Raw genomic sequence first — 25,987 nt, forward strand, 5'->3', positions numbered from 1 at the left:
TGGGAGACCCAGGTTCAAAAACCCACTTGGCCCTGAAACCCATCACTCCCAGCCTAACCTTCCTCACAGTATTGTCCTGAGGATGAAAAAGGCCTCCTTGGAGGGAAGGTGGAATATAAATGAAATACAGGTACACACATAAAACCTTGAGTAGGATTCCTCTCAGGGAGAGAGAATCCAAATATCATCCCTGGATAAAAACCTTTCTTTTCCTTCCCCTCCTCTCTCATTGTCCCCCCTAATGGTAAATCTGTTGATGTAAACTCCTTGGGGCAGGGACTCCTGCTTGGATTAATCTGCACCAAGATCTAAAAGGCAGTGGTGGAGTGGTAAATTCTGAAGTGCAGGTGTCCGCATAACAGCCATCATAGCCACAAGCCTTCTAAGTGTCAGCTTGGCTTTTTACCATGCATGCTAATGTCAGTTATCAACCCCCTCTGCTTAGCTTATTTTGTGGATTTCTCCACTGGGAATGAAACTTTATATTTTACATACATAATATTTGCAAAAAGTGCCTCAGGAGATGACAGGCATGCCCCTCTTGTGAAATAAAAGGCAGAGCTTCCTGCCCCACCCCACAACACCTCTTTGTAAAAGAGTAAAAATACATCAAGGGAATATACTAATCACAGAGGGCTAGATGAGACAAACCACAGCTTCATGGCGCTATGGGGCAGCAAAGTCAGAAACTGCCTTTTGTTTTCAACTTCATCTGTGTTCTCTGGAAACAGCTGTTTCCTGTGTTCAGTCAAAAAGGACACACTTGTGGAGAGGAGGCCTCCTGTGTCAACAATACAGTGCTTCTCACATCACTCTCTTCAAAATAAAGCCTTTTAAGCAGTGTAACTTGCTTTCAATAACACCCGTTAGTTATCCCCCCCCCCAAGTGCCAATAATATTCCAACAAACATACATAGCATTTCAAACTTTTAAAATGTTACGCAGCCCTTGAGTGAACTCCAAAGTCACATACACCATTGGTTTGGTCTGCTGTCCATCCAGCACTGATAGCAACTGAATAAAACCCATGCAGCTGCAACAGATCAAAGACCCATCAAGCCAAACATCCTGTTTCTACCAGCTGTCAACCAATATCTAGCTCTGCCACTCAGACTCTTAGAAAGGAGACACCTGAACATTATTGTTAGTGCCTGAGGAACCTAACTCGTATGGTACAAATATTTCCATACAATAGTGTTCTAAGACACACATTCTATTGACATTTAGGGTTGTATTTATATGCCACCTTCCCTTTAAGGAGGTCAGATGGTTGCCCGATTTTCCTTGCTCCCCTTTTTGTACTTGCAACAACTATATGAGGTAGGCTAGGCTAGGCTAAATGAAAGAAACTGGCTCCAGCTCACCCAGTGGGCTTTATGGCTAAGTGGGGATTTGAACCCAGGTCCCCCAGACCCTAGTCCAGGCATCCCAAAACTTCAGTCCTCCAGGTGTTTTGTACTATAATTCCCATCTTCCCTGACCACTGGTCCTGTTAGCTAGGGATCATGGGAGTTGTAGACCAACACATCTGGAGGGCCGCAGTTTGGGGATGCCTGCCCTAGTCCAACAGATGTGTGCAGTGCAGTGCTTGCAGTTGTAATCTTCCACCCCAAAAAGAATAATTCCATTGTTTACTATATGTTTCGTTAAGTAATACTTCCTGAGGTTTGCCCTGAACAGAGGTGTACCTGAGCTCCCTTGTGCCCTTGATGAGCTGTATTGGAGACCAGGCCAGCAACCGAATTCCTCTGCCAATATGCTCAGAGGAGCTTGTGCACCTCACCTGGTTGCCCAGAGCAGTGGAGGAGTGGCCTTGGGAGTGTGTAAAAGGGAGGGGGAGGCTCCTATCCACTCCAAGCATACCTGACTGAGCCCTAGACATGCCCCTGGTCCTGAATCTTCCAGCATTCAGCTTCATTGGTTCCCCCAAGCTCTAATGTTTGGGAATCCACTTTCTTTATACCATGCATAACATTATATCTGTCTATCGTGACACCTCTGACGTGCCTTTTCTCTAAACTAACAAGTCCCAAATGTTTTAACTTTCCCACATAGCTTACTAGATCCATGCTTGGGTGGCCTCAAGGTCAAACTGTTACATTGTGCTCAACATGGGGACTGAAGACAGTCTGGAAGCTGCATCTAGTGCAGAATGCAGTGGTCAGAGTGCTGATGGACACAGCGGATTGGACCCATACATACTGATCAAGGGAACTTCGCCGGTTGCCAATCCACATCTGAGCCCAAATTAAGGTGACACATAAAGCCCTACAATGACTGAAGACGCAAATATCTGAAGAAGGGCATCTTTCCATATCAACCTCCCCATTGATTTGTGGATGGGTCTTCTCTGTGGTGGCTCCCTGTCTCTTAAATGACCTCCCACCCACATTAAAATAAGTGAATCATTGCTGGGAACCATTTGCACTTTCTGCAGCCTGGGAGGCTGTTAACATACCTACAGCTGGGGTTTCATACTTTGTTCCTGTTTGGATGAAGCAGCACGCTTCCTTCTGTAGATATTGGTCCCCAACAATTGGGGCATGAGACTCGAGAAACAGGTAAAGGCTTTGGTTTATGTGCACTGTCACATATCTTGCAGGAGTGGCCCAGAGCTGAGGAGCTGTCCTTAGGAACTGCAGACCGCACACAAGTCTTTGCCTCCTGGTGCACTGTATGCCTTTGCTTGTTACCCGTATTTTGAATGTACAGTATTGTAAGTTGTAAGGGCTTGAGCTCTGCAAATGTTTATTGCTTTAAAAGGTGTGAGACCAGAATGCTCAGTAGGTTTCTCTTTTAAGTTGCAATCAAGGATGCTAAAAGCAATTTTATCTCTTATCATCACATCCTCTAAGGCTCCAAACTCACTGTCCTGAGCTTTGTGCTAAAATAGCAATGCCTTCTGTTTAATTGAATTTGAGCTATCCAAACTGATAGCATTCAAACTATCTAGTGTCACAATGTTATTTAAAGGCTGGTGATGACTTATTGACCGTGACTGGGAAGACTCCCCCCCCCCAATATAATAATAATAATAATTTTTATTGATTTTCCAATAAAATCAGCCAATGAACATATCCATAAAATCGTAATAATAATCCAATTAAAAAAAACTAAAATAAAAAAACCAAATAACAATCCAAATTATTAATTATTAATTTTTTCAGGCTTCTCATAGTCTGGACCTCTGAAGTATATCTCCGTTATCTTCATCCCTGCCTTCTTTTTGTTGTTATAATATTTTCCACATTCTGATCTTAACGCTTTAAAGTTCTCCGTCCCTGGCTATGCGATTCTCAATCATGTCAGAAATCATATATCCTTTCATTCATCGAGTACAGCTTTATTTGTGTATATATATTTTTTCAACTAAATTGGGACACGTCCTGCAGCCAATGGGAAGCTGGCCAGTGTTGCGGAAGTAAAAAGTTTAGCGCAGCGCAGGGGAGTTGACCAAGCAGGCTGGGGGCGGGGTCCATGGCCCGGTTAAACGACCCTCATGGGCTGCCAACCCGATATAAACCCCTAAATTTACAGTAATGGTATTGTAAAACACTTACTTCTGCCAAGGTTTTCTTGGTTGAATCTGTATGTTACATGTTATTGTGTAGTCTATAATGCCTTGTTACCAATGTAATACAAAATGTAATACAATGATGTTATAGATTATGGGGGGGGGGTCCCCCTGAACCCTATCAATTAAGAAATGCCAGGATTTTGATTAATTGGGATTAATTGGGCTGCAGAGCTATGCCAGACAGGAATTCCTGGGCTTGTTTATGCAAACCACCCGGAGTGGCTTAAAGGTAAAGGACCTCATTAGATCCAGTCATAGATGACTCTGAGGTTGCAGCGCTCATCTTGCTTTACTGGGTGAGGAAGCCGGCGTACAGCTTCCGGTGAACCAGAGCAACACACGGAAACGCCGTTTATTTGCACTACTTGCATGTCTCTTTAAAACAAAAACAGGCAACACACGTTATAATGGGGGAAATGCCTCTGAAAGCTTAGAGGTGATCCACTTGCAAAACCTTTGTGAGATTCTGTAGAAAAGATCACGGAATAGACGAGATCCTCCCATGCAGTTTTTCAGTCTGGTTCCAGTTTTTATTCTCTCTCTCTCTCTCTCTCTCTCTCTCTGTGTGTGTGTGTGTGTAGATGCTAGAATGTTTTTCTCCCCCAAAGGCCAAATATCAAGGGGCAAAAATGCACCGCAAAAGGATTTGCAAATACAGCAGGTTAGATTTGCTGCACGCCGTTGCCCCAGCCATGACCCAGCCGCCACCTTCCCCTTTAAGGAAACAATGATGGCAGGAAAAAACAACGCCCCTCACTCCAGCCCCAGGGGAGGGACTCACTGCGCACGCGCCAGCCGGCTCCGGCCAAGGCCTTCAAGTTAACAATAACAACCCCGGGCCACGTGATAGACAGGAGGCGAGCTTTTGGCTTGTGCCGGGCGGGAAAGAAAGGAAGAAAACACGAGACTAGAAGAGGCGTGGCCCAAAGCAATGACCGCCGGAGGGCGAGTAGGCGGGTTTAACGTAGCTACGCCTCCTTTCGCCTCCCCGGCGATCTCCCAGCGCTTGCGTGCTCGGCGCCGCTAACCTCCGTCGCCCCTGAGTGGCTGAGCGGAGGCGGCCAGGCGCGCGCGCGCACGGAGAGGAAGAAAGAGGGTAGCGGCGGCGGCGGCGGCGGCGGCGGCAGGGAGGGGGAAGAAAGAAGGACTGAGGGAGGGGGGGAAGTGCGCGGGTTCGCGCGCTGGGCGCTGACTGGATTCTGAGGCGACCGAGGGATTTTGTTCCGAGGCACTTTCGGTGGGCGCCTGAGGCGAGGCCGACGGGAGGCGGAGAAGGGGAAGGAGAGCAGCCCCAGCAGCGGCGCCGCTCGGCTCCTCCTCCCCCTCCTCCTCCTCCGGCCGGGGCGGATGCTTTGTGGGTAGGAGGAAGAGGAGCAGAGACGGCCGCCTGGCTGGCTGGCAGGCGGCGGCGGCGGGGCCTTGCGGAGAAGATGGTGCTGCTGAGGGTGCTCGTCGTGCTTTGCTCCTGGGCGGCCGGAGCCGGAGGTGAGGCGAGGCTAGGCTAGGCCGCGTCGGAGGAGGAGGGCTAGTGGTTTCCCCACTTCTTCCTTCCTTTTCCCTCCCTCCTTCCCTCGCCCCGGGAAGCAACCAGTTAATCAGTCGAGGTTCCTTCCTGCCCCCGGGGGCAGCTTCCCTCATGGCTCCCGCTCCACTCTGGTTCTGGATCCCCCGTCGCTCTTTCCTTTCTCTGCCCCGATAGCGGCTTCGTTTCTTTTTCGGTGTGTTTTAATTGTTGGATTGGGCCCATTTTGAAAAGGGAGGGTGGTGGGGAGACTCCTCCACACACCATTGTCTCTTTCTTTCACACCTACTCCTACCTGCCCCCGCCACACTATTTATTTCGACCCCTCTCTTGCTTTTCTATTTAAAAGGACAACTCCGGTCTCTATATAAAAGAAGAAACTGTAATTATGGAAAGTATAACTATACACACACGCACACATGCAAAGGTGACCGTTTGACCCATTAAGGGGAAAACCAACAAATAAAAACCCACGGTTGGGTAATCCTTTTACTAGAACCAGCAAAAAATGTCACTACTGTGTAGCAGTCGTTTGAGTTCTCTAGAACTCTTTATTAGACAAAGCCCAGGTGAAACGAGGCAAAATAATAAAAATAATGGGGAAAAGTGCAAAGCTTGCAGCCGTGAGGTCAGCTTAGAGACTCCAAGATGGAGCTTGCAGGCTAATTTATTTATTGTTTTGATAAAATTTATATACCAATTGATTGAAAAAACACACTCCCTAAAAGCAGTTTACAAGTAAGGCTCTTTTGCAGTGACACTTGGAGGAGACTGTTTCTCCTCCACTTAGTCTTATGAGCATACAGTAATTGCTTTGGGGTAGCACACTCCCCCCAATAACTGTAAAACATTAGAAAAATATTGTAGTTTAAACATGCCTTCATGTATTTCCTGCCTTTTCTCTACCCCCCCATATTATCTGACTCCCCCCCCCCTGAGATTTCCTCTCCTCCCTGCTGCTGCCTCAAATGAATGGAGAGGGGGTTGTGTGAAAAAGGGGAACAAGGCAGGTATGGTAAAAGTACATGTAAATATTCCCTCTGCACTCATACCTAGTATGGGGTAGTTTCCAGGGAGTTTTCTGACTTCCTGTTGTGCCATCCCTCTTTCTCACCACTGTCATAGGCCTGGAGCTGAGTCTGATCCAGTTTGGCATAACGAAAGAGCTAGAAGACTTTCAGGAGGGAGTAGGCCTTCTGAAAGTTGTGTATTGTATCTGATACTTGGAAGGGAAGATACATTAAATGAGTTTCTAAAGCAGGGTGACGTATTTCTAAAAAGAGGAAGTGCCATATTGTTGAGATTTGCTAAAACGTTACTTGTAATTAATGGCAGATCTGCTTCTTCTACTTTATCTTTTGCTAGCATTCTGTCTGTGGTTCACTATTCATATTTTGAGTAAGTTGAATAATTTTGCTTAGTTAAATCAGAAAGCAATTCTAATTTTGATCCACATCATTGCAACTTACTGTGAGTGCTCAAGAAGTGGCTTGGGATTGTGGCTGTGTCTATGCATAACATCGCTAAAGTGTCACAAAGCTCCTAGCACATTTATTGTGTCATTATCTTTTGTGGAACTGTACCTGATGAAGGGGGCCTCTTGTTGTGATGCAAGTTTTCATAGACTTACAGTGCAGTCCTAACAATGAATACTCAGCAGTAAATCCTATTAAATTCAATAGGTTATATGACCAGCTAAACAAGATTAGGATTGCAGCCTAATCTATCAGTCCAGTGGTTCCCAATTAGCTAACTACTGTGGCTTTTCAAAGGCCAAGTCATGAACCCACTACTGTACTTTTAATTTTTTTTGTGATATGTGGGTGGGTTGTGCGGACCACCAACTGGGAACCACTGTATTAGTCTTTAAGATACATGGGGACTTTTTTTTGCTCTGTGCTGAAGTGGCAGCTACTCTAAATTTTGATATTATGGAAGGCAGAATAAACACATTTATCTAATAGTTTGCTTCGATTGAAGGGTGTTTTGGTTTTACTTGCTCTTTGATACAGGTTGGAATCAGAATAATTTTGTCTGAATGGTGACAAATTCCTCAGTTGGCTACTAATTCAAGACATGCAGCCCTGCTAGCAAAAAAACAAAAAAAAAGTTTTAAAATACATTTATTGTGGTGCAAACTTTTGTTGACGAGAGCTGTAAAGTGGGCTCTAATTCACCAAAGGTATGTCATAAATGAGGCACCACGGTTTCCCCCCACATAAGTGGCAAAACATGTCTTCTTTGGAAGGGCACAAGGTGTGGTCCTGATGATGTCATAGAACTTGGTTATGAGCAATTCTTATCAGGAAGTGCAGTAGGGTGTGGATTAACAAGATTAACTAACATTTCAACATAACCTGTGTAGTATGGTTTCAGTTAAGATCCTGACTCTTGGAAAGGCTCTATTTAAAAGTAAATGACTTTTACATTTCACTAAGATCATGCAAAAGCTTTTGTGAGTTAAATAGGGGGTTTTTCTACTTAAACAGTGGATCTCAAAGGGTGTGGCATGCCACACTAGTGTAGTGGGAAAGGATGGCAAGTGTGGTGGGAAGATTCAAAGACAATTGGAGAAACATTTAAACATTTCAGTGTTGTATAGTATCAAAATAAAATTATTTTTTTGCAGAATAGGGACATATCTTTTCAAAATGAGAGCAAGAACATCAAGTGTGTGGGAATGATTGTTTTATACCAGAGGTCGGCAACCTCCGGCCCATGGGCTGGATCCAGCCCACGAAGGCCATTTATCTGGCCCACGAGCCACCCGGTCACCAAGCTGCCCGCTTGGCAAGTCCCCTGCGCGCTGCGCTAAACCGCTAAACTTGCTAAGCGGTGCCGGAAATGACCCCTGCGCAGACTCAAAAAATTGCTTCTGTGCAGGCGCAATTTCCGGCATCTGAGCAGCCACAGAAGCGATTTCCGGTGCTGTGGACATGTGCAGATGCCATTTCTGGCGTCGCACTGTGCCCATCCGTGGGAACGATCCAGCCAATGGACGGATAACCTTGCTGAAGCCTGTTTCATACTCTGCATTAATTTATACTTTCTGGATGTCCTGTGATCATATTATAAAGTAGTTGTGTTCTGTATTATAAATCAAGCACTGCTAGTTGTTGTCCCCCCCCCAATGTATTTCTTTTCAATTAAAAAATTGGTGTGCTGCAAACAAATTTTTATTTTGAAAGTGTGGCCCAGAACCACTGACTTGGGATATTCACATAGGAGTATGTGCAGACCAGTGGTTGCAAATGATTGATAACACACTTCAGACTTATTCAGTTATCAACCTTCTGTTGTTCAGTACTTAAATAATAACACCGCATTAAAGGTTTCAGTCCTTCAGAAATTCTCAGTTGGAGTCAGTGTTTTTAAGTGTTGGAGGATTTGCAGTCTTAAGTATACTGATAAGAAACTTTTGTCTACCAGCATACTTTTACTTGTCTCCTCAAAGTCTGAATGTAGTTGTGAGACCATATAACCTATGCTGTTGAGATGATTGGTAGGCTTAATGGCATGTTGGGTTTAGTTTCACCTTTTCTGATAATATAGTAAATTTCAACCTACTTTCCTTCTAAGAGAAAGTCCATGATTGCATTTCTGCATGTGCATTTTGGCATCTTCTTAGCCTTCCCAGTCTCCAGTTTACTTTAAAAAATTGGTATAAAAGTGGCTTCACATAGTGTAAAAAACCCAGAACCTAATTCAGGATTGGGAACCTGCAGTCCTTCAGTTGTTGAACTCCAGTTTCCATCATTTTTGACTATTACCCATGCTGTTTAAGTAGATGAGACTTGGAATTTGTCTGACTTAGTCAAAGCTCAGAACTAGAGAGCAATTCATGAAGTCAAGACATCCTTACAACTCTTTCAGCATTTTACATGGAACACGTTTGCCTGGTTAAGATATTCACCAAAACTTTGACTCAGATGACCTGAAACTGTCCATGACATTGCCCTTTCTTTTTCCCCTCTATGCCTGAGAAAGAGTGGCAGCTTTTGTTTTTATGCTGGAACTAACTACAGTTTCATATTACATTACATCTGAATTGGGAAGCTGAGGATTAAACAAAGTTAGTTTAAACAAACACCGGATCAAAACACCTCAGTTCAGATTTCAGCTCTGCCATAAATTTGCTATGTGGCCTTTGGCAAGCTGCTCTTTCAGACACAGCTTCTGTATCTGCAATATGTGTGATAATAATGCTCAGTTACTTTATAGGGTTGTTGTAAGTATTACAACTAGATAGTGCATGTGAAGTGCATTTGTATGGTGCTTTCAAGTATTCAAAGTGATGTGAAAGGGCTATACAAAAAGCATTACAGTATTATCAAACTGGTTTCAGAAGTTGGTTTAACTAACTTTAATTTGAACAAACTGAGCTCTCCCAAGTTTAGATGTTACAGGGAACTGTAACTGTTCCAAAGTGAAAGCAGAAGCATTAATTCTCTTCCTCTTGCACATAAATTAGTACTAAATAAGGTGAAAAGGAGAGGCAGCACAAGTTTGAGGCTTCCTGCCCCTTATTTCCAGTCACTGAAACAATAGATGATAATCTCAACACGGCCCCTATTTCATATATCTGTATTGACTGATTGTAGTGTCAAGCTTTGTGTTTACTTCTATAAGAGAAAGTAAGGTTGTTTGACTTTGTGGCTACAGTAGTTTAATTCCTGGAAACTAAAACTTTCAAGATAAGGTCATTCTTTGGAGCATTTTCTCAGTTTGAGCTGAGAATGGAAACCCATTAACTTTCATCCAAGCAGTCAGCAAAATGATCCAACAGTTTGCATATTCTTTCAACCCCAGACGTTTTGAATAATTGCTGATAGTTGCAGGCTGTGAGGTAAGGTGTGCTCCTGGTCCTACCCTGTTTCTCTGAAAATAAGACATACCCATAAAATAAGCCGTAGCAGGATTTCTAAGCATTTGCGCAATATAAGCCATACCCCGAAAATAAGACATAGTGATAGGCGCAGTTCTGGAGGGCGCCAAGGAAGAGGCCAGGCTTGACACGTAATAAAAATAAGACATCCCCTGAAAATAAGCCACCGTGTGTTTTTTTGAGGAAAAATAAATAGACGGTGTCTTATTTTCGGAGAAACATGGTAAGTTCTAGTGTTTATTAACATGGTATGTTGATGAAAGTGAAATGTGTACAGTAGATGCTCTTGCAGATTACATGAATCTAGGAGTACTTACGTACTTGAGGCTAGTATTTACAAGGCATTTAAATGTTCCTGTTCATTTTGGTTAGTCTGGTTTTCTTCGGCTGTTCATGTTAAAACAGGCATCGGCAACCTCCGACCCATGGGCCAGATATGGCTCATGGAGGCCGTTTATACGGGCCACGCGTGAACCGAGCCGCCCGCTTGGCAAGTCCCCTGTGCGCTGTGGTAAACTGGCACAGCGCGGCGTGGGGACTCGCTGAGCAGCGCCATCAGAAATGGCTTCTGCGCAGCTGCAGAAGCCATTTCTGGTGCTGCAGACATTTTGGAAATGGGCGGCCAGCACCAGAAATCGCTTCTGTGCAGCCGCGGACATGCACAGAAGCGATTTCTGGTGCTGCGCTGCCCATTTTCAAAATGTCCACAGTGCCAGAAATCGCTTCTGTGCATGTCCGCGGCTGCACAGAAGTGATTTCTGGTGCTGGCTACCCATTTCCAAAATGTCTGCAGAGCCACTGGAAATGGCTTCTGTGCCTGTGCGGCCCATGTCCGGCCCACGGATGATAGTCCGTGGGAATCCTCTGGCCCACAGGAAGAAAAGGTTGCCCATGCCTGTGTTAAAAGGACAGGCAAGTGTTTGCTTGTATGGTGGAGTTGCCAGGCACCATTCTGATATGGAAAATTCCAGCTTCACAGTATTCTTTATTTTTATAGGAAACTTATTGTTGTCCAAAGTTATGAAGTTTATGAAAGTTTTCTTACCTTAATTGTTTCTGTATTAAAACAGATTTTGTATTTACTTGCTTGTTGGACTTACAGGGCTGTCTATAAAATACTTGCAAAAATATGCAACCAAAAATAAGGAAATATTGCCAGTTTGTATGAAACTTTTTAACTTGTTTCTGAAAGTCCCTATTTAACAATTTTTGTGGAACCTGGTATATAAAGAATAAGCTATTTTGGAGCTACTTAATGAAAAGTCATATTTTTGTGGAAGAATGGAAGTCTTTTTCAAAACATTTAAAGAACTATTATAGTATGCATTCGTGAGCAGGGTTTGAACTATGAGCAACAGAAGGAATTAGAGATTGTTGTACAATGGAACCTCGGTTTATGAACACCTCGGTTTATGAATTTTCGGTTTACGAACGCCGCGGAACCATCTGGAATGGGAAAGTTTGCTTCAGTTTATGAACGCTTCAGTTTATGAACAGACTTCCGGAACCAATTGTCTTAATAAACCGAGGTACCACTGTATGATGGTTATGATATAAGAGAGAAAAGATAAGGTACAGCAAGGGGAAGAAATTAAAAACACCATGGAAACCGGGAGGGGAAGTTGGAATGCTTTGTATATGTGAAATTTTTGTAGTTTTGAATTTTAATAAAATGTAATTATTATATTATGCTGCTCATTTATTCCTCTGAATACTGGTTGCTGGGGATCATGAGTGGAAGAGTGCACTCTTGTCCTTGTTGTGGGATTCCCATAGCCATCTAATTAGGAGTCTTAGAAACTGGGATAGAAAAGGTATTTGCCACATGGCTCCCTGGAACCTGGGTTATGAGTGCAAAAACCGAATGGCTACTCCCCCCCCCCAAAAAAATAATAATGTTGTGGCACTTTGTTTATTTTTCCATAGAGAATTTATTTGGTATATTTTGCAATTTGTGGTATTGGGAGGGTTGTAACCAGCCATAGCAAAGCAGGCCATACAGAGAGCATAGTGGGGCTTAAAATTAGGCGTGTAACACCCAGTGAACTTCATAGGGATTTAGAGTGTCTAGCCATACAGTCATACACCACACTGCTTCTCAATAGGGAGAACCTTTTTCTTTGTTTTCAAAGTCACAGCTTCTGTGATAGGTAGAGCTGCCAGTGAGGGACCTTGTCTCATTCTGTACAATCATGCCCACATAACGTGATTTTAAAAGTTATAATGTTTTTATTTCTGAAAAGGAAAGCACTTCCCTGTAAATGGTACAGGAATAGCCATGCAAATATTTTAAAAAGTAGGGTGGTACTCCACCAGTCGTTGTTTTTTAAATCCAGCATTATGATATTCTTTAAGAAACAGGGTGACGAGAATTGCACACAATATTCCAAGTGCAGCTGCACCACAGACTTGTATAAGGCCATTATGATATCAGGACGCGGGTGGCGCTGTGGTCTAAACCACGGAGCTTTTTGGGCTTGCCGATCAGAAGGTCAGCGTTTCAAATCTCTGTGACAGGGTGAGCTCCCATTGCTCTGTCCCATCTCCTGCCAACCTAGCAGTTCGAATGCATGCCAGTGCATGTAGATAAATAGGTACTTCTGCGGTAGGAAGGTAAACGGCATTTCCGTGCGCTCTGGTTTCCGTCATGGTGTTCTGTTGTGCCAGAAGCTGTTTAGTCATGCTGACCACATGACCAGGAAGGCTTTCTGTGGACAAACACCGTCTCCCTCGGCCTGAAAGCGAGATGATTGCCGCACCTCCATAGTCACCTTTGACTGGACTTAACCGCCCAGGGCTCCTTTACCTTTTTATAACCTGTTATGATATTTCCAGTTTGTTTTCAGTCCTTTTCCTAATGATTTCTAAAATATACCAGTAGTATCTCCCCTTTTTACTGCTGCCACAACTGGGGTCAACTTCTTAATTGCGCTATCCACTATGACCCTAAGTTATTGGTCAGTCACCACCAACTCAGACCTCACTAGCACATATGTAATGTTAGGATCCCCCCCCCTTCAGCGTGCATCACTTTGCACTTTTTAACACTGGATCAGATTTATCATGTTAATGTTCATTCATCCAGTTTGGAGAGATCCTTTTGGAGTGCCTCACAGCCTATTTTAGTTAAAAGCCACTCCAAACAACTCTGTGTAATCAGCAGACTTTGCTAACTCATCTCCAGAAGTGAAATCTCATACCAATGACAAATTTAGTTGGTCTCTAAGGTGCTACTGGAAGGAATTTTTTTTATTTTGTTTCATCTCCAGGAAAGGTTAGAAATGCTGCAGACTTGGGTTCACAAAGCAGAAAACCCACATCCAGTAAATCTCACTCACTGTCACAAATGGGCAAGACTGGAACAAAGAACTAGACCTGAATGTGTTTCTTATCTATTTCAAGAGATAAGAATGTTTATTCGACTTACACACCTCATGAATGTTTATTCGACTTACACACCTCCCTCCATACCAAATACACAATCACACAAAATCAAATTTCAAAATGTGATACACAGGAATGAACCCCACCCCCACAAACCCTCCTTTTTGTCATAATTTCCAGTGTGCTTTCCCTGCAAGAGATAAACAATCAGTTCAACTGTGTGAGAAAGTTTTTTTCTGTTTGCTTACTTTCCTACAACAATGAAAAGGTTCCCCTTGACCTGAAAGGGAACACTTCAATGATTCCCCCCACCCGCATGATATCTGTTGCGAACCACTAGACTGGAAATCTCAACTTGGCCACTAGGTGGTGCTCCTGAGTAGCAAAACTGGTGATAAGAGTAATTTCAAACGCAGTGCCTGGACCAGTGGCATAGCATTGTTTGCTGGTGCCAGGGGTGGGAGCGTGCATGCTGGGCAGGGGCTAGGTGTGGAGGGCGAACGAAACCTGCCGCACCAGCCTAGCGGATGCCACCAGGCAGATGCAGAGTGTGAATGGAACCCGCCATGCCAGCTCAGCCCTTGCCACCAGAGCCGAGGGGGGGTCCTGCTGCACTGCCCACCCATGCAGCGGGGAGCCTGGCCAGCCGACACTGGCCTTGGTGGGAAAATCTCCCCCAATGCTCGTTGAGAGGAGCACTGGGCTGGGCAACGCAAGGGTTGTCCTTTGCCTCCCTCCCTCCGTCTGAGCAAGGAGCAGGCCACTGCTGGCTGGGTTGCCATTCAGCGAAAGGGGTCAGGGATGTGACAGTGAGGCCAGGCCAGGTTCTGGGGCGCAGAGACCTCAGACGACACGCAGCACGCAACAGAGAACCCTGCATGGGGGCGCCTGCTTCACACCCCCTCAAAATTGTGTGCCCAGGGCCACGACCCCCGGCCCCCCACTCTATGCCCCTGACATGTCCACCCTCTGGGGATCATTAGATTTTGACTGTTTTTACACGCTAATACCACATCCTGTAGAATTCAATCAGTTACATTTTATCTGTACAATCAGAATGAATTTAAAGATTCCTAATGCTTTTTTGTGCAGCTTGAGCAGGAGCAGTGAACAACATTATAGTTAATTGTTGTAGCTTGTCTTTGTTTACCCTACCCCTCTGCCCTGCTCACAGTTGTGAAGAGTATTATTACGTTATGAATGGTCTGTCCCCATTAAGAAAAAGAGGTAGGAATAGGCCAATATATATGAGGATATCTTGATAGGATATTGTTAAATTCTCAACGTTTTTAACCTAGCTCAAGGTTGTTATCAAAACTAGCCAGATGTTTAAATCAATCACAGTCAGTTCATCATTTGAAAAATAAGACTTTAGAGCTGCCTTGCCCGAAAATGTCAACAAGACATTCTGTTTTGGTGACTCTAACCTTGATTTAAGGAACCATTTGGTGCGTAGCTTATATACCTGAGTTTCTAACACTGTTTTAAAGCCCTACGGCCTTGGCCCTGTATAGCTGAAGGAGCGTCTCGACCCACTTTGTTCAGCCCAGACACTGAGGTCCAGCTCCAAGGGCCTTCTGACAGTTTCCTCACTGCGAGAAATGGAGTCATAGTACAGAGAACCAGGTGGAGAACTTCTCCATAGTGGCGTGCACCCTGTGGAATGCCCCCTTGTCAGATGTCAAACAGTTAAAAAACGATGTGACTTTTAGAAGACATCTGAAGGCATCCCTGTTTAAGGGAAGTTTTTAATGTTTGATGCTTTATTGAGTTTTTAATATCCTGTTGGAAGTCGCCCAGAGTGCCTGGGGAGGCTAATAATAATAATAATAATAATAATAATAATAATAATAATAAATTATTTTCTTTGGCACATTACAGAAAGGTAGGGTAAAATGCTTTCTTTAATTTTATTGAAACTATTACAAAAATATCCAGATTTAGATAGAGTTGCCTGCAGCTTGAGCTGGTAAACAAGAAGGGGAGGGGGAGTTAAAAATAAAACAGAAACTCAAATCTGACAACATTTTGGTAGAAAAAAAGTGATGGTTACATAATTTGGGCATAACAAAAATAGCATGTAAAGCCCAAATTTAATGTAGAAACAAAAACCACAATTTTCGGAGAAAAAAGTTGAGAAGAGAAAAGAACAACCATAGGATTAGTTCTTTATTTTTAATGCTGGTCAGTGATATTTTATTAGGTGCCCCATAAACCTTCTTTTCATATCAGTTGGAATATTATTTCCCCCACCTCACCCATAGGTGTTGCATGACTAGTTCAACAAATGGTTTGGTTTGGTTTGGTTAACTTAACTTGAAAAATGCTAGAGTGATTTTGCAGAGCCAAGAGATCCAAAAGTGATCATTTTTCTAGATTGGAAGAAAGTGAGGAAGAGATCAGGAAACCTTTTTTTAAAAGCTCATTAGCCATGTCCACTTATTACTATTTAGATCAGTTCCATATCAGTGTGTGCTTGTAGCTCACTATCAAACCAGGTCTTGGATGACTATGCTGTTGCTGTTGCTGTTTGGGTTGGGGGATGGGGGAGAGTTGCAATTCCACAAAGCAAAATGGTGTATCATGATAAAGCCATTGCTGGTAAGATTGCTGTCTGAAATGCTGTTCACCCAAAAAACTGGTGCTGGCTTAACCATTGAATTGCCTCCTTAAAAAAAAACTATATTTGCTAAATATCGCCTTGTAAGTATTTTGCTTTGGCCCTCTTGCTCATTTGTGTCAGACCTATGTTCTAGCATTGTCCCCCCAGTTGACTGGAAGTAATGGAACTTGGGTTCCTTTTAGTATTTGCACATGTTTGGGGCCATGTGCTGTGAGACCATTTAGGGAGCAAGTGGTTGCTGAGGCTGGGCAGTGAAGCATACAACTGCCACCAAAGCAGAGACTGTTAACCAAAAAGGCTCCCAGAGCAGTTTCCAAAAATCGGTAAGTCAGGTTTGCAAATTAAAAGACACAACACAAAAAGAAAAGGGCTTGGGAGACAGGCGGGGAAAATGCAAACTTGGGCATCTGTTCTTAGTCATGAAGTTCTTACTACAATCAGTTGGATTGGAAGCAGTTCAGGGAGAAGAGGTGCCAAACATTGCTTGTCTCTCAGATAAACTGGTAAATTAGCTGTACAGTGGTGCCTCGCAAGACGAATTTAATTCGTTCCGCGAGTCAATTCATTTTGCAAATAATTTGTCTTGCAAATCGCGGTTTCCCATAGGAATGCATCAAAATTTCTTTTTTTCCCCATAGGAACGCATTAATTAAATTTCAATGCATTCCTATGGGAAACCGCGATTCACAAGATGAATTTTTCGCAAAACGAATTCGTCTTGCGAGTCACCATCAGATCGCAAGACGCATTCATCTTGCAGGGCATTCGACTTGCAAGGTACCACTGTACTTATCATCTCTCCCTTGGATGCTGCATAACAGAATGGCTGCTTTTGGATGACAGTTTTGGGAAGGCAAATGTCCAATGGGGTTGGCTTCATTTGGGCAGGAGAAAAATAGTGTTCTAGCACCTTGACCACCAATATATGAACATAGGAAGCTGCCTTTGGTCCATCTTGCTCAGTACTTCTAGGATTTCAAGCTGGGGACCTGGAGGTGCTGAGGATTGAACCTGAAACCCTGTGTATGCAAAACAGATGCTCAACTACTGATCTACAACCCTTTGTTATATGGCTGCACATATACTTGGACAAGTTTTGTTTCTTTTATAAAACTCCCTGTGTTTGGTTCAAAACTTGTCAGATGGAAAATGCACACTTGAATTTGAACTTTGTTTCAATTCCATATGATGCCTACTCATTTTACAATTGGTGTTCTCCTTAAGCTCAATTCTCCCATGAAAAATATCCTCAGTTCTTTTCTCTGACTATATTGGCTCCATTTTCTTCTGTCATCTAACCCTTAGTCTTTTTAATTACAGTGGGTTAACTCTTTTAGCAGTCTATTCAAACTGAGAAGTACAAGCATAATCTAGTTCTCAATATTTTTAGGAAAAAATAATCTTGGAAAGCTGTTTTATAGCAGGCCAGATTATAATTTATCTGTACCAGTATCTACTATTGTTAAGTGGTAGTGGCCTTCCAGACTCTGAAGCAAACATCTTTCCCATCACTTGATACTGATTTTTTTTTTTAATGGATATGCCGGGTAAGGCTGGTGATACCTGGTTTTCAAAAGTGTGATATATCACTAGCTAATCATAGCAATATACTAATATATCACAATGTCTGAAATAAGGACGGAGCTGTGTAGAGGCATTGGCTGGCTTCATGGTTTTCCCCACATTGTGATTTCTCAATAGCACAAACCATGATTCACGATATATTGCCAGGACAAAATTTATGAAACCAATATCACATTATGGACTTCAGACCGGTTTTGGGTGATATATTGCTCAGCCCCAAGACAAGGAATTTAATTTAGTAATTTCTACATGCCAAGCATGTCTTCTGCGTCACTGAGCTGTTGCCCCTCCCCACTAGAAATATAATTTCTTTAAAGTGGAAGTGTCTAACCCCTAAGAGGTTAGGCTGATGGAAAGAGATTTGTCCGTGATTCTGCTATTAGCTTCAAGTATGGGTGAGTATCTGTACCTTTGTCTTCTGCATCCACTTCTAAAACCTGCTCACTCTCCAAAGAAAGTCTGTTGGCTTTGTTCTGCCAAAAACAGAGCACAGCTCAAAATGCTAATATTTATCAGTGTAATAATAAATTTACTAGTTCTTCACCAGCAGATCCAGGGAAGGTTACAGCAATTCAAAATTCAGAATTAAAAACATTTAAAATATTACCGTCTCAGGCCAGGGTAAAGAGGTAGCCCAATGTGTTTCAGTCTAAAGGCTTTCTTCAGAAAGAGAAGTTAGTGTCCCTGTTTCTTTTTCTCTTTCTTTTGGTTATTTGCTTGGTGGGTACTTCCTAGTGTGTATTTTTATAGTTTTGAAAAGGACAAGTTATCCTGACCATCTATTGAAAATATTTGATATTTCCTAATCTGAAGTAATAGTGTTTGGAATAAAAAATATAAGTTATAAGCAACATCTTACATGTATTTCAACATGCTTTGGAATTACAACTGGTACATGCAAGAATATCACTACAATTGAGTTTGTATTAACAAATCTCAATTTACTTTTCTAAACAAGAGGTTTAGAAAATTAAAGGAGAATGAAAGTGAAAATAGTTTGGGGAAAGAGCCTTTCCCTTATTTCTGAAATGTGCCTGGACTGACTGATTTATCAATCCACTGTTTTGTTCACAGGTCAGTACGGAAATCCTCTAAATAAACACATAAGACATTATGAAGGCCTGTCATATGATGTGGATTCATTACACCAAAAACACCAGCGTGCCAAAAGAGCAGTATCACATGAAGACCAATTTTTACGCTTAGATTTCCATGCTCATGGAAGGTAAGTATTACATTAGGCTTATTACTTTATATCCCTTAAATTTCATCAAATATAAAGGAATGAATTATCTTAGTATTAACATTGCATTGTACTTAAAGTTGTGGTTCTTGGCTGTTGAATTCCTTCAAGTTTTTCATTCAACATGTAAAGGCACTTAGTACTTTGCAACTTTCTTCTGCAACCTGTTTGCTTCAAGACTTATGTTTTCAGGAACTGGACAGACTTTGACTAATCTGGTTTACAGTCTGAGGCACAATGAAATCTCCATCTTTGTATATACATAGCTGGTTTTTCATCTGTTAATGTTCAAGGCTGAGGTGCTGAAAGAATGAAGGAGAAATTGCTTCTTGCTGCATACATTTATAAGCCAATGCAGCTACATTAAAAATAGACAGCTGAAAAAATAACATGTTTGTTCTCTTTTCCTTTACTCTTGCTATGCACACCACTAGTTCTGTTCTACTTGCATTTACAAAAACTAACTTTCAGATGTTTATCTTATAAAATTCAAGTGAATGTAATTTTAGTAGATAGTTGTCTGGGTAGAAGCAGGGTGTTTCCATCTATCTCTTAAAAAACCAGTGAGTTTTGTATTTATAGTGTTTAGAAAACAGTATTTTATTCTCATAGTAGTAAACCAGGGATAGCGGACATCTGACCTACAGAACAAACTTGATCTACAAGGCAGTCTTTCTGTGACAGGTGGACTGGACAACCTGACATCAATATTAATTGAAAAGCAAAATTCATTCTGGGAAAGCCTTTACTCTCTTGCGTGGTTCCAACTATGAATTTCCTCTCCGTGTTATGGTCTGGGCCTGCTTGTCTGTTAGCTTAGTTTCTTTTAGTTAGAATTACTAACAAGCAGAAGTAGATGTAGGCCCAGCTGGTTAATAGAACGGATTACTGCAAAAGAGCATTATCCTATACTTGGCTTCTTGCCAGAAATGAAAGAGCAAAGAGAAATTGCCCTGCTTTAACTAACTAATAAAAATGTATGGGTTTCTCCAAGATTTCTGGGTTTTGGAGTGAGAGAAAACTCACTGCAACTTGCCTTGCTTAGACCTGACTCCCCACCCCCAGTATTTTGTCCCCTGCTTATAAGATTTTGCCAAGTGGCACTGTCTCTTGCAGCTTTAATCAGAGCAGTATTCCTAATATGTACTTCTAGGCAGGGGGCAGATGTTTTCCTATAAGTGGTTGAAATAGGAAACCTAAAGATTATAATAAAGGAAACTGGAAATGGCTGCAGTATCAGATGGCATTTTGGGATAATTGGGCTACATCAGGGGTGTCAAACTCAAATTCATCGGGGGCCGCATCAGCAGTTTGGTCACCCTCAAAGGGCCGGTTGTATCTGTAGGACTACGTGTCCACTCTTTATTATCATAAATTATTGTCACTGCATTCAATTATTACTGTTTTTTGTAATAATGTAAGTAATAACTAACATAGTCAGAATAATGGCAAGTAGATATTCAAATGTACAATTATTTTACAATTTATTGAAAAATGATTTTTGGTAACTGCACTGGGTGGTGGAGGCTCGCTAGGGTTTCATGCAGGAGCTTTGCAGAGCTACTGGTACCTGGAGATGCTGGGGTCCTTCTGCATGCAGGACAGATGTTCTGCCAGTGAGCCACCACCCTTCACCAAAGGGACTGGCTAAGGTTGACTCACTGGAGCTGTTCTCCTGGTTCCAGGGTTTAAGGGCCAGAAGTATAAAGCAGCATCCTATGTTTCTGAGGAGAGGGAGAGGGAGAGGGAGGGGAGGGGAGGTAGGAAGAAAGGAAGAAAAGAGGGAGTGGGAGGGAGAGATGAAGGAAGGAAAGAGGGGAGAGAAAGAAGAGTAGGAAAGAAGGAAGGGAATAAAGAAGGAAAGAAAAAGAAAGAGGGAGAGAAGACAGAGATAAAGAAGGAAGGAAGGAGAGGGAAAGAAAGAATAAGAACGAGAGAGAGGAAGAAAGAAAGGGAAGGGGGGGTCGCCGCCTTGATTCAGCGCCAGAAAAGAGCGCGAAGGGACCCAGGGGCAAAAAGCATTTCCCGTGCAGCATGAGGCAGCGGGTGTCCGTTTTAGGAGACGTGCGTAAAGCCTCAGAGTTGCACGTTCGTGAGGCTGAGCCGCTGCTGAGCTCACATTCATGAGGCTGAGCCACGGCAGGAGGAGGAGGAGGTGAGGCAAGAGGAGGAGGAGGCGGCTTGCCGGGTTGGTGCCCGGCAGCGCCGTATGGAGAGTCCCGAGCCTCTGGTACGCAGCAGTGCTCTGTAGCACTTTGAATCCTCCTCCTCCTCCACGCGGCGCTGCTGGGTGCTTTGTCTGTGCTTCAGCAGCAGCAGCAGCCGTTTCCAGGCGCCGAGCCGTGGCAGGAGGAGGAGGATTCAAAGTGCTACAGAGCACTGCTGCGTCGCAGAGGCTCGGGACTCTCCGTGCGGCGCTGCTGGGCGCTGACCCGGCAAGCTGCCTCCTCCTCCTGCTGTGGCTCGGGGTGCTCCACGCAGCGCTGCTCTGGCCGCCTTTCTACCCCCCCCCCAGGCCCCAGCTGTTTGTCAGCGCTTTGTCGGCGCGGCGCTTCAGCAGCAAGGTCCCGCTGCTGGGTCCCGCTGGCTGGGGCGCTCGGCGGGCCACATGATGAGGTCTGGCGGGCCAGATTTGGCCCCCGGGCCTTGTGTTTGACACCCGTGGGCTACATTGATGGCCTATGAATATCAAAGAAAGAAAGTATTTAACAAGATTCAGGATGCTCATTCTCACTCACACTTTTAACAGCTCATGTTCTTGAGGTATTTTTGTAATTGAAGAGCTATATCGCCTGTAGCTTAGTGGTAGAGTACTTGCTTGTATGCAGAAAGTCCCAGATTCAACACCTGGCATCTTCAGGTAGGGCTAGAAGAGAATGCCACCTGCAACTTTGGAGAACCCCTGCTGCCCAGTGTAGTCAATATTGAGCTGGATGGACCCAATCGTCTGACTCTGTAGAAGTCAGCTTTGTATGTTCCTTTGTTTACATTTAAGTTCTGTTGTCTTCCCTTTACAGACAATTCAACCTTCGAATGAAGAGAGATATGTCTCTCTTTAGTGATGACTTCAAGCTAGAGATATCAGATAAAGTACTTGATTACGATACCTCCCACATATATACTGGGCACATTCATGGTAAGTTCAATCATTTTGTATTTAAATAGTTGTTGTTGTCTTAAGTTAGTGATAAATCTATTTTAAGTCTAATAGTGAACAATAGATCAGTTCTCAATAATTGAAATATTTTTGGAAAGTCTACCTAAAAAACTGCCTCTAAAAGTTGCAAGTAATGTGTATTTAAGCTGAAGTACTTTCTTTCCATTGGTTTTGTCAAATCGCATAAGCTACAGCTACTTACCTCAGGCAAGCCTCACATCTGGCCTACTGCCTTTAACTGAAGGTGCACTATATGTGCACCCTGCCTGCATGTAGCACCCTCTCACTGTTTTGACTGCACTCACTACTGGAGGGTGACCTTCAGAAAATTGGCTCTGAAGAATGGTGGGCCTTGGGCTCAAAAATATTCCCAACTTCTGCATGAGACCTTTGCATCAATGGAGAAAAGAAGTCAGAGGTGTAAGTCATCTTTCAATTTAAAGTCACTTCAGCAATATTTAGATGGCCAAAGGTTTCTGAACTACAGCTGCCATTATCCCTGGCAATTGGCCATGCTTGCTGGGGTTGATGGGAGTTGTAGTTCAGCAACAAAAGGAGGGCCAAATGTTCCTCAAACCTGGATTAATGAATTTATTTGTATGAACTTATATGAAGTACCTTTGTTACTTGTGTTAAAATCCAAGCATGGATCCCTGTTATGCCTTTGAATCGAATAAAGCCACACAAATAAATGCATATAGCACATGCTGCACACACACACACACACACATGCAGATACTTTGCATGTATTTTTCAACCCTAGTTGTCGAAGGGGAAATGATCTTCATGGAGATGCACCCAGGGAGGATTAAGTGATCAGTTGTTATCATATATAGACCCAGGGAGGATTAAGTGATCAATTGTTATCATATATAGATGGAATCAGGGCAAAGGTGTTTTTTAATATATAAAAAATTAGGATCACACTACATGTATTAATTAACCTACCAATGCTAGGATGTTTGCTCCCCCCCCCAAAAGTTTATTGGCCATTATCAATGTAGCTATCACTATCTGTGTCTGCATTTAATTTCTTTCTGATTTCACTGTTTACAATTCTACCACCACTACCAGCTATGTGTTTAGTTTCCTGTAACACTTGAAGGCATCTGAAGAAGTGGAGTGTAGTTCATGAAAGCTTGTATCATAGTAAATTTGTCAGTGCTTAAGGTGTCCCATGATTTGTTGTTTAGCTATAACAGACTAACATGACTTAACCTTTTGGAAATTATTAGAAAGGAATCCTTTGCCATTCCTGCATAGCACAAAAAGTCAGCAAATCAGCAAGTGGCTTGGTAGTGTCAGAAATATTGCAGGACATCTTGTTTGCTAAAACTCACTATTTATTTATTAACAAATAATGTTCACAAAGATAATGTTTAGGAGTCTTTTTATGGATAATTGAGACATGGTATTTAACACAATTTTGAAGCAACTGGGATAGCCCTGCAACTTTCCTGCTTTGAGCAGAGCACATTAATGGTGGTTAAAGGAGAAGGCGGCTGGCAGGGGAATGTATCAGCTGTTTGCAAGCATAGCTTAAGAAGCTTAATTATTGGTGGTTGATGCCTGAGTATGAAAACTGCCAGTGCACTTTTTTCTTTAATCTTTTATTTCTCCCCCAAAGGTGAGCAGGGAAGCTTTAGCCATGGATCTGTTGTTGATGGAAGATTTGAAGGATTCATTAAGACTCACACTGGGACCTTCTATATTGAACCAGCAGAAAGATATATTAAGGACAGAGCCCTGCCTTTTCATTCAGTCATGTATCACGAAGACGATATTAGTAAGTATTTCTGTTTATCATGTACAGTGAAAATAATCAGTACAGCACAAATATCCTAAAATGATGTGACACTTGATTTTTTTATTAAAGTAAACGGAGTGAAAGCTGTTCTCATACTCATGTAGGCATTCACTGTTGTGCTACTGTGTAAATATATGATAAAAACCATAAATCTCTTTGATTGTGATTGTGGGGATGGCAGATGCACAAGGGCTAACTTATGGTGGGGTATAAACACCACCACCACATGGGAAGTGATATTACACATGTATCCTTGGTCTAGGATACCAAAGTATTAGGGAATGCATGTAACTGAAGAGTGACATCATAGCTATGAATTGCCATAGGTATGTTGCCTTGGAATGTTATATCAGATGTGTTTCTTAAGCAATAACTATTAGTATCCTACAAGATAAGGGTGGGCAAAAGCTGCACATACTTTGTAGGTTTGTCCTAGTAGAAGCAATGTGAGGAGTTAATTTTCCTTAGTATTTTAATTTATTGGATATGTTGCATTGGCTGTCAGTCTCTGAACTTAAATGTGTGGCTTAGCAGTTCTAGTGATTGCCCATGTATCAAGGATAGCATTAGGGAAGGCATCCCCAAACTTCGGCCCTCCGGATGTTTTGGACTACAACTCCCACCTTCCCCAACCACTGGTCCTGTTAGCTAGGGATCATAGGAGTTGTAGGCTAAAACATCTGGAGGGCCGCAGTTTGGGGATGCCTGCATTAGGGCAAGGGTCAGCAACCTTTTTCAGCCATGGGCCGGTCCACCATCCCTCAGACCATGTGGTGGGCCGGACTATATTTTGAAAAATAAAATAAAAATGAATGAATTCCTATGCCCCACAAATAACCCACAGGTGCATTTTAAATAAAAGGACACATTCTACTCATGTAAAAACACGCTGATTCCCGGACCGTCCGCGGGCCGGATTGAGAAGGCGATTGGGCCGCATCTGGCCCATGGGCTTTAGGTTGACTACCCCTGCATTAGGGAATCCTGGAAGGACTTCTGCCAGCAATAAAGCTTTCCTTTGTTGTGTTCTGCTCTCTGTCCCTTTCCATGACCCCTTTGTTGTCTTAAAAAAGGACCAGCCTAGTCTCTTCATTAGGGAGGACAAATTGGTTAAAAACTATCTGTTCAGGCAATGTGTCAATAACTTCTGGGTTCAAATGAAAGGAATGGCTAGTACATTTCTTGAGATCATATGGAAAATCAGTAGCCCAAGTTGATAAGGATAATTAAGAAGATATAGCCAAACATAGTTCAAATCAACTCCTATTTTCCACCTTCATCAACTTCTCTGTTGCCTCTGCTTTTTTAAAAAGCTTCCTTGAGGTTCCTGTTTGTCTTCAGTTACCTCTTCTTCTGGGATCCCTACCCCTTCACCTCCTTACCTCAAATTCCTTCCCAGTTCACAGTCTTCTTTGCAAGGCTACTGCCCTTAAAGTCTGTATTAGGTTCTAATCTCAGGCATTTTCATCTCTCCTGGAAAGTGCATGACCAACATTCCATCAGCTTTGAGCTTTAGAATGTTCATGAACAGCCCTTGCCATCACAGCAGCTTAGTTAATGCTGTTAGTCTTCACTCATGAGCTCAGATACATGATACAATGAACTCCCCAAATTATCATTGCACTGTTCTAATTTTGCAACTGGCAACGGACCTTTTGAGACTGGTTGGAGATGTCCAGGACATAGCTGCCAAGTTTTCCCTTTTCTCATGAGGAAGCCTATTCAGCATAAGGGAATTTCCCTTAAAAAAAGGGATAACTTGGCAGCTATGGTCCAGGAGCCACCTTTGTGCCTAGCATCTTCAGCTGCCTGTCTGCTGGGCAGCATGGCAGCAAAAGACCTGGGTCTTTTGCTGCCACTCTGCCCCGCAAAACACCTGATTCGCTGAGCAGAGCAGCAGCAAAAGTCTCGTCTCTCTCCCCCCACCCTCGCCTCCTGAAAGGGCTGGGCGGACTCTTTGCAGCTGCTGAGGTGGCCAGTTCTGTAAGTTTGAACCGGGAGGAAAGAGGGCACTATCCTGGCTGGTTTACTTCAGCTGCGTGGAAGGAAAAGGAAAGGCGTCCATGAGGAGTTTTATTTCTCTCTCTCTGGGAGATTTTCTTCTCAGCGTGCTTGCTGTGGGATTAAAATGGCCACAACTTTATTGAATTCAGGTGTAGTTAAGCCTTGGCATAGGCCAGGCTTCCTCAACTTCGGCCCTTCAGA

At 43.0% G+C, this 25,987-nt stretch overlaps 1 protein-coding gene across 2 annotated transcripts in view; it reads left to right on the plus strand.

Moving 5' to 3' along the window:
• Positions 1-4,717: 4,717 nt before the first annotated feature.
• Positions 4,718-25,987, plus strand: part of ADAM10 (ADAM metallopeptidase domain 10) — a 48,701-nt gene continuing 27,431 nt past the window's right edge. The window contains exons 1-4 of one of the 2 annotated variants that reach the window (XM_035132174.2): positions 4,718-5,062; positions 18,650-18,800; positions 21,836-21,954; positions 23,603-23,761. In XM_035132174.2, coding sequence (XP_034988065.2) covers positions 5,008-5,062; positions 18,650-18,800; positions 21,836-21,954; positions 23,603-23,761 — 484 coding nt within the window. In that variant the 5' untranslated portion in view covers positions 4,718-5,007. Of the gene's footprint in view, positions 5,063-15,219; positions 16,315-18,649; positions 18,801-21,835; positions 21,955-23,602; positions 23,762-25,987 lie in introns of those variants that run through there. The other variant, XM_035132175.2, reaches the window with a different exon arrangement.

The sequence above is a fragment of the Zootoca vivipara genome, chromosome 14 (assembly GCF_963506605.1).
Source record: "Zootoca vivipara chromosome 14, rZooViv1.1, whole genome shotgun sequence".
NCBI classification, from domain to species: Eukaryota; Metazoa; Chordata; class Lepidosauria; order Squamata; family Lacertidae; genus Zootoca; species Zootoca vivipara.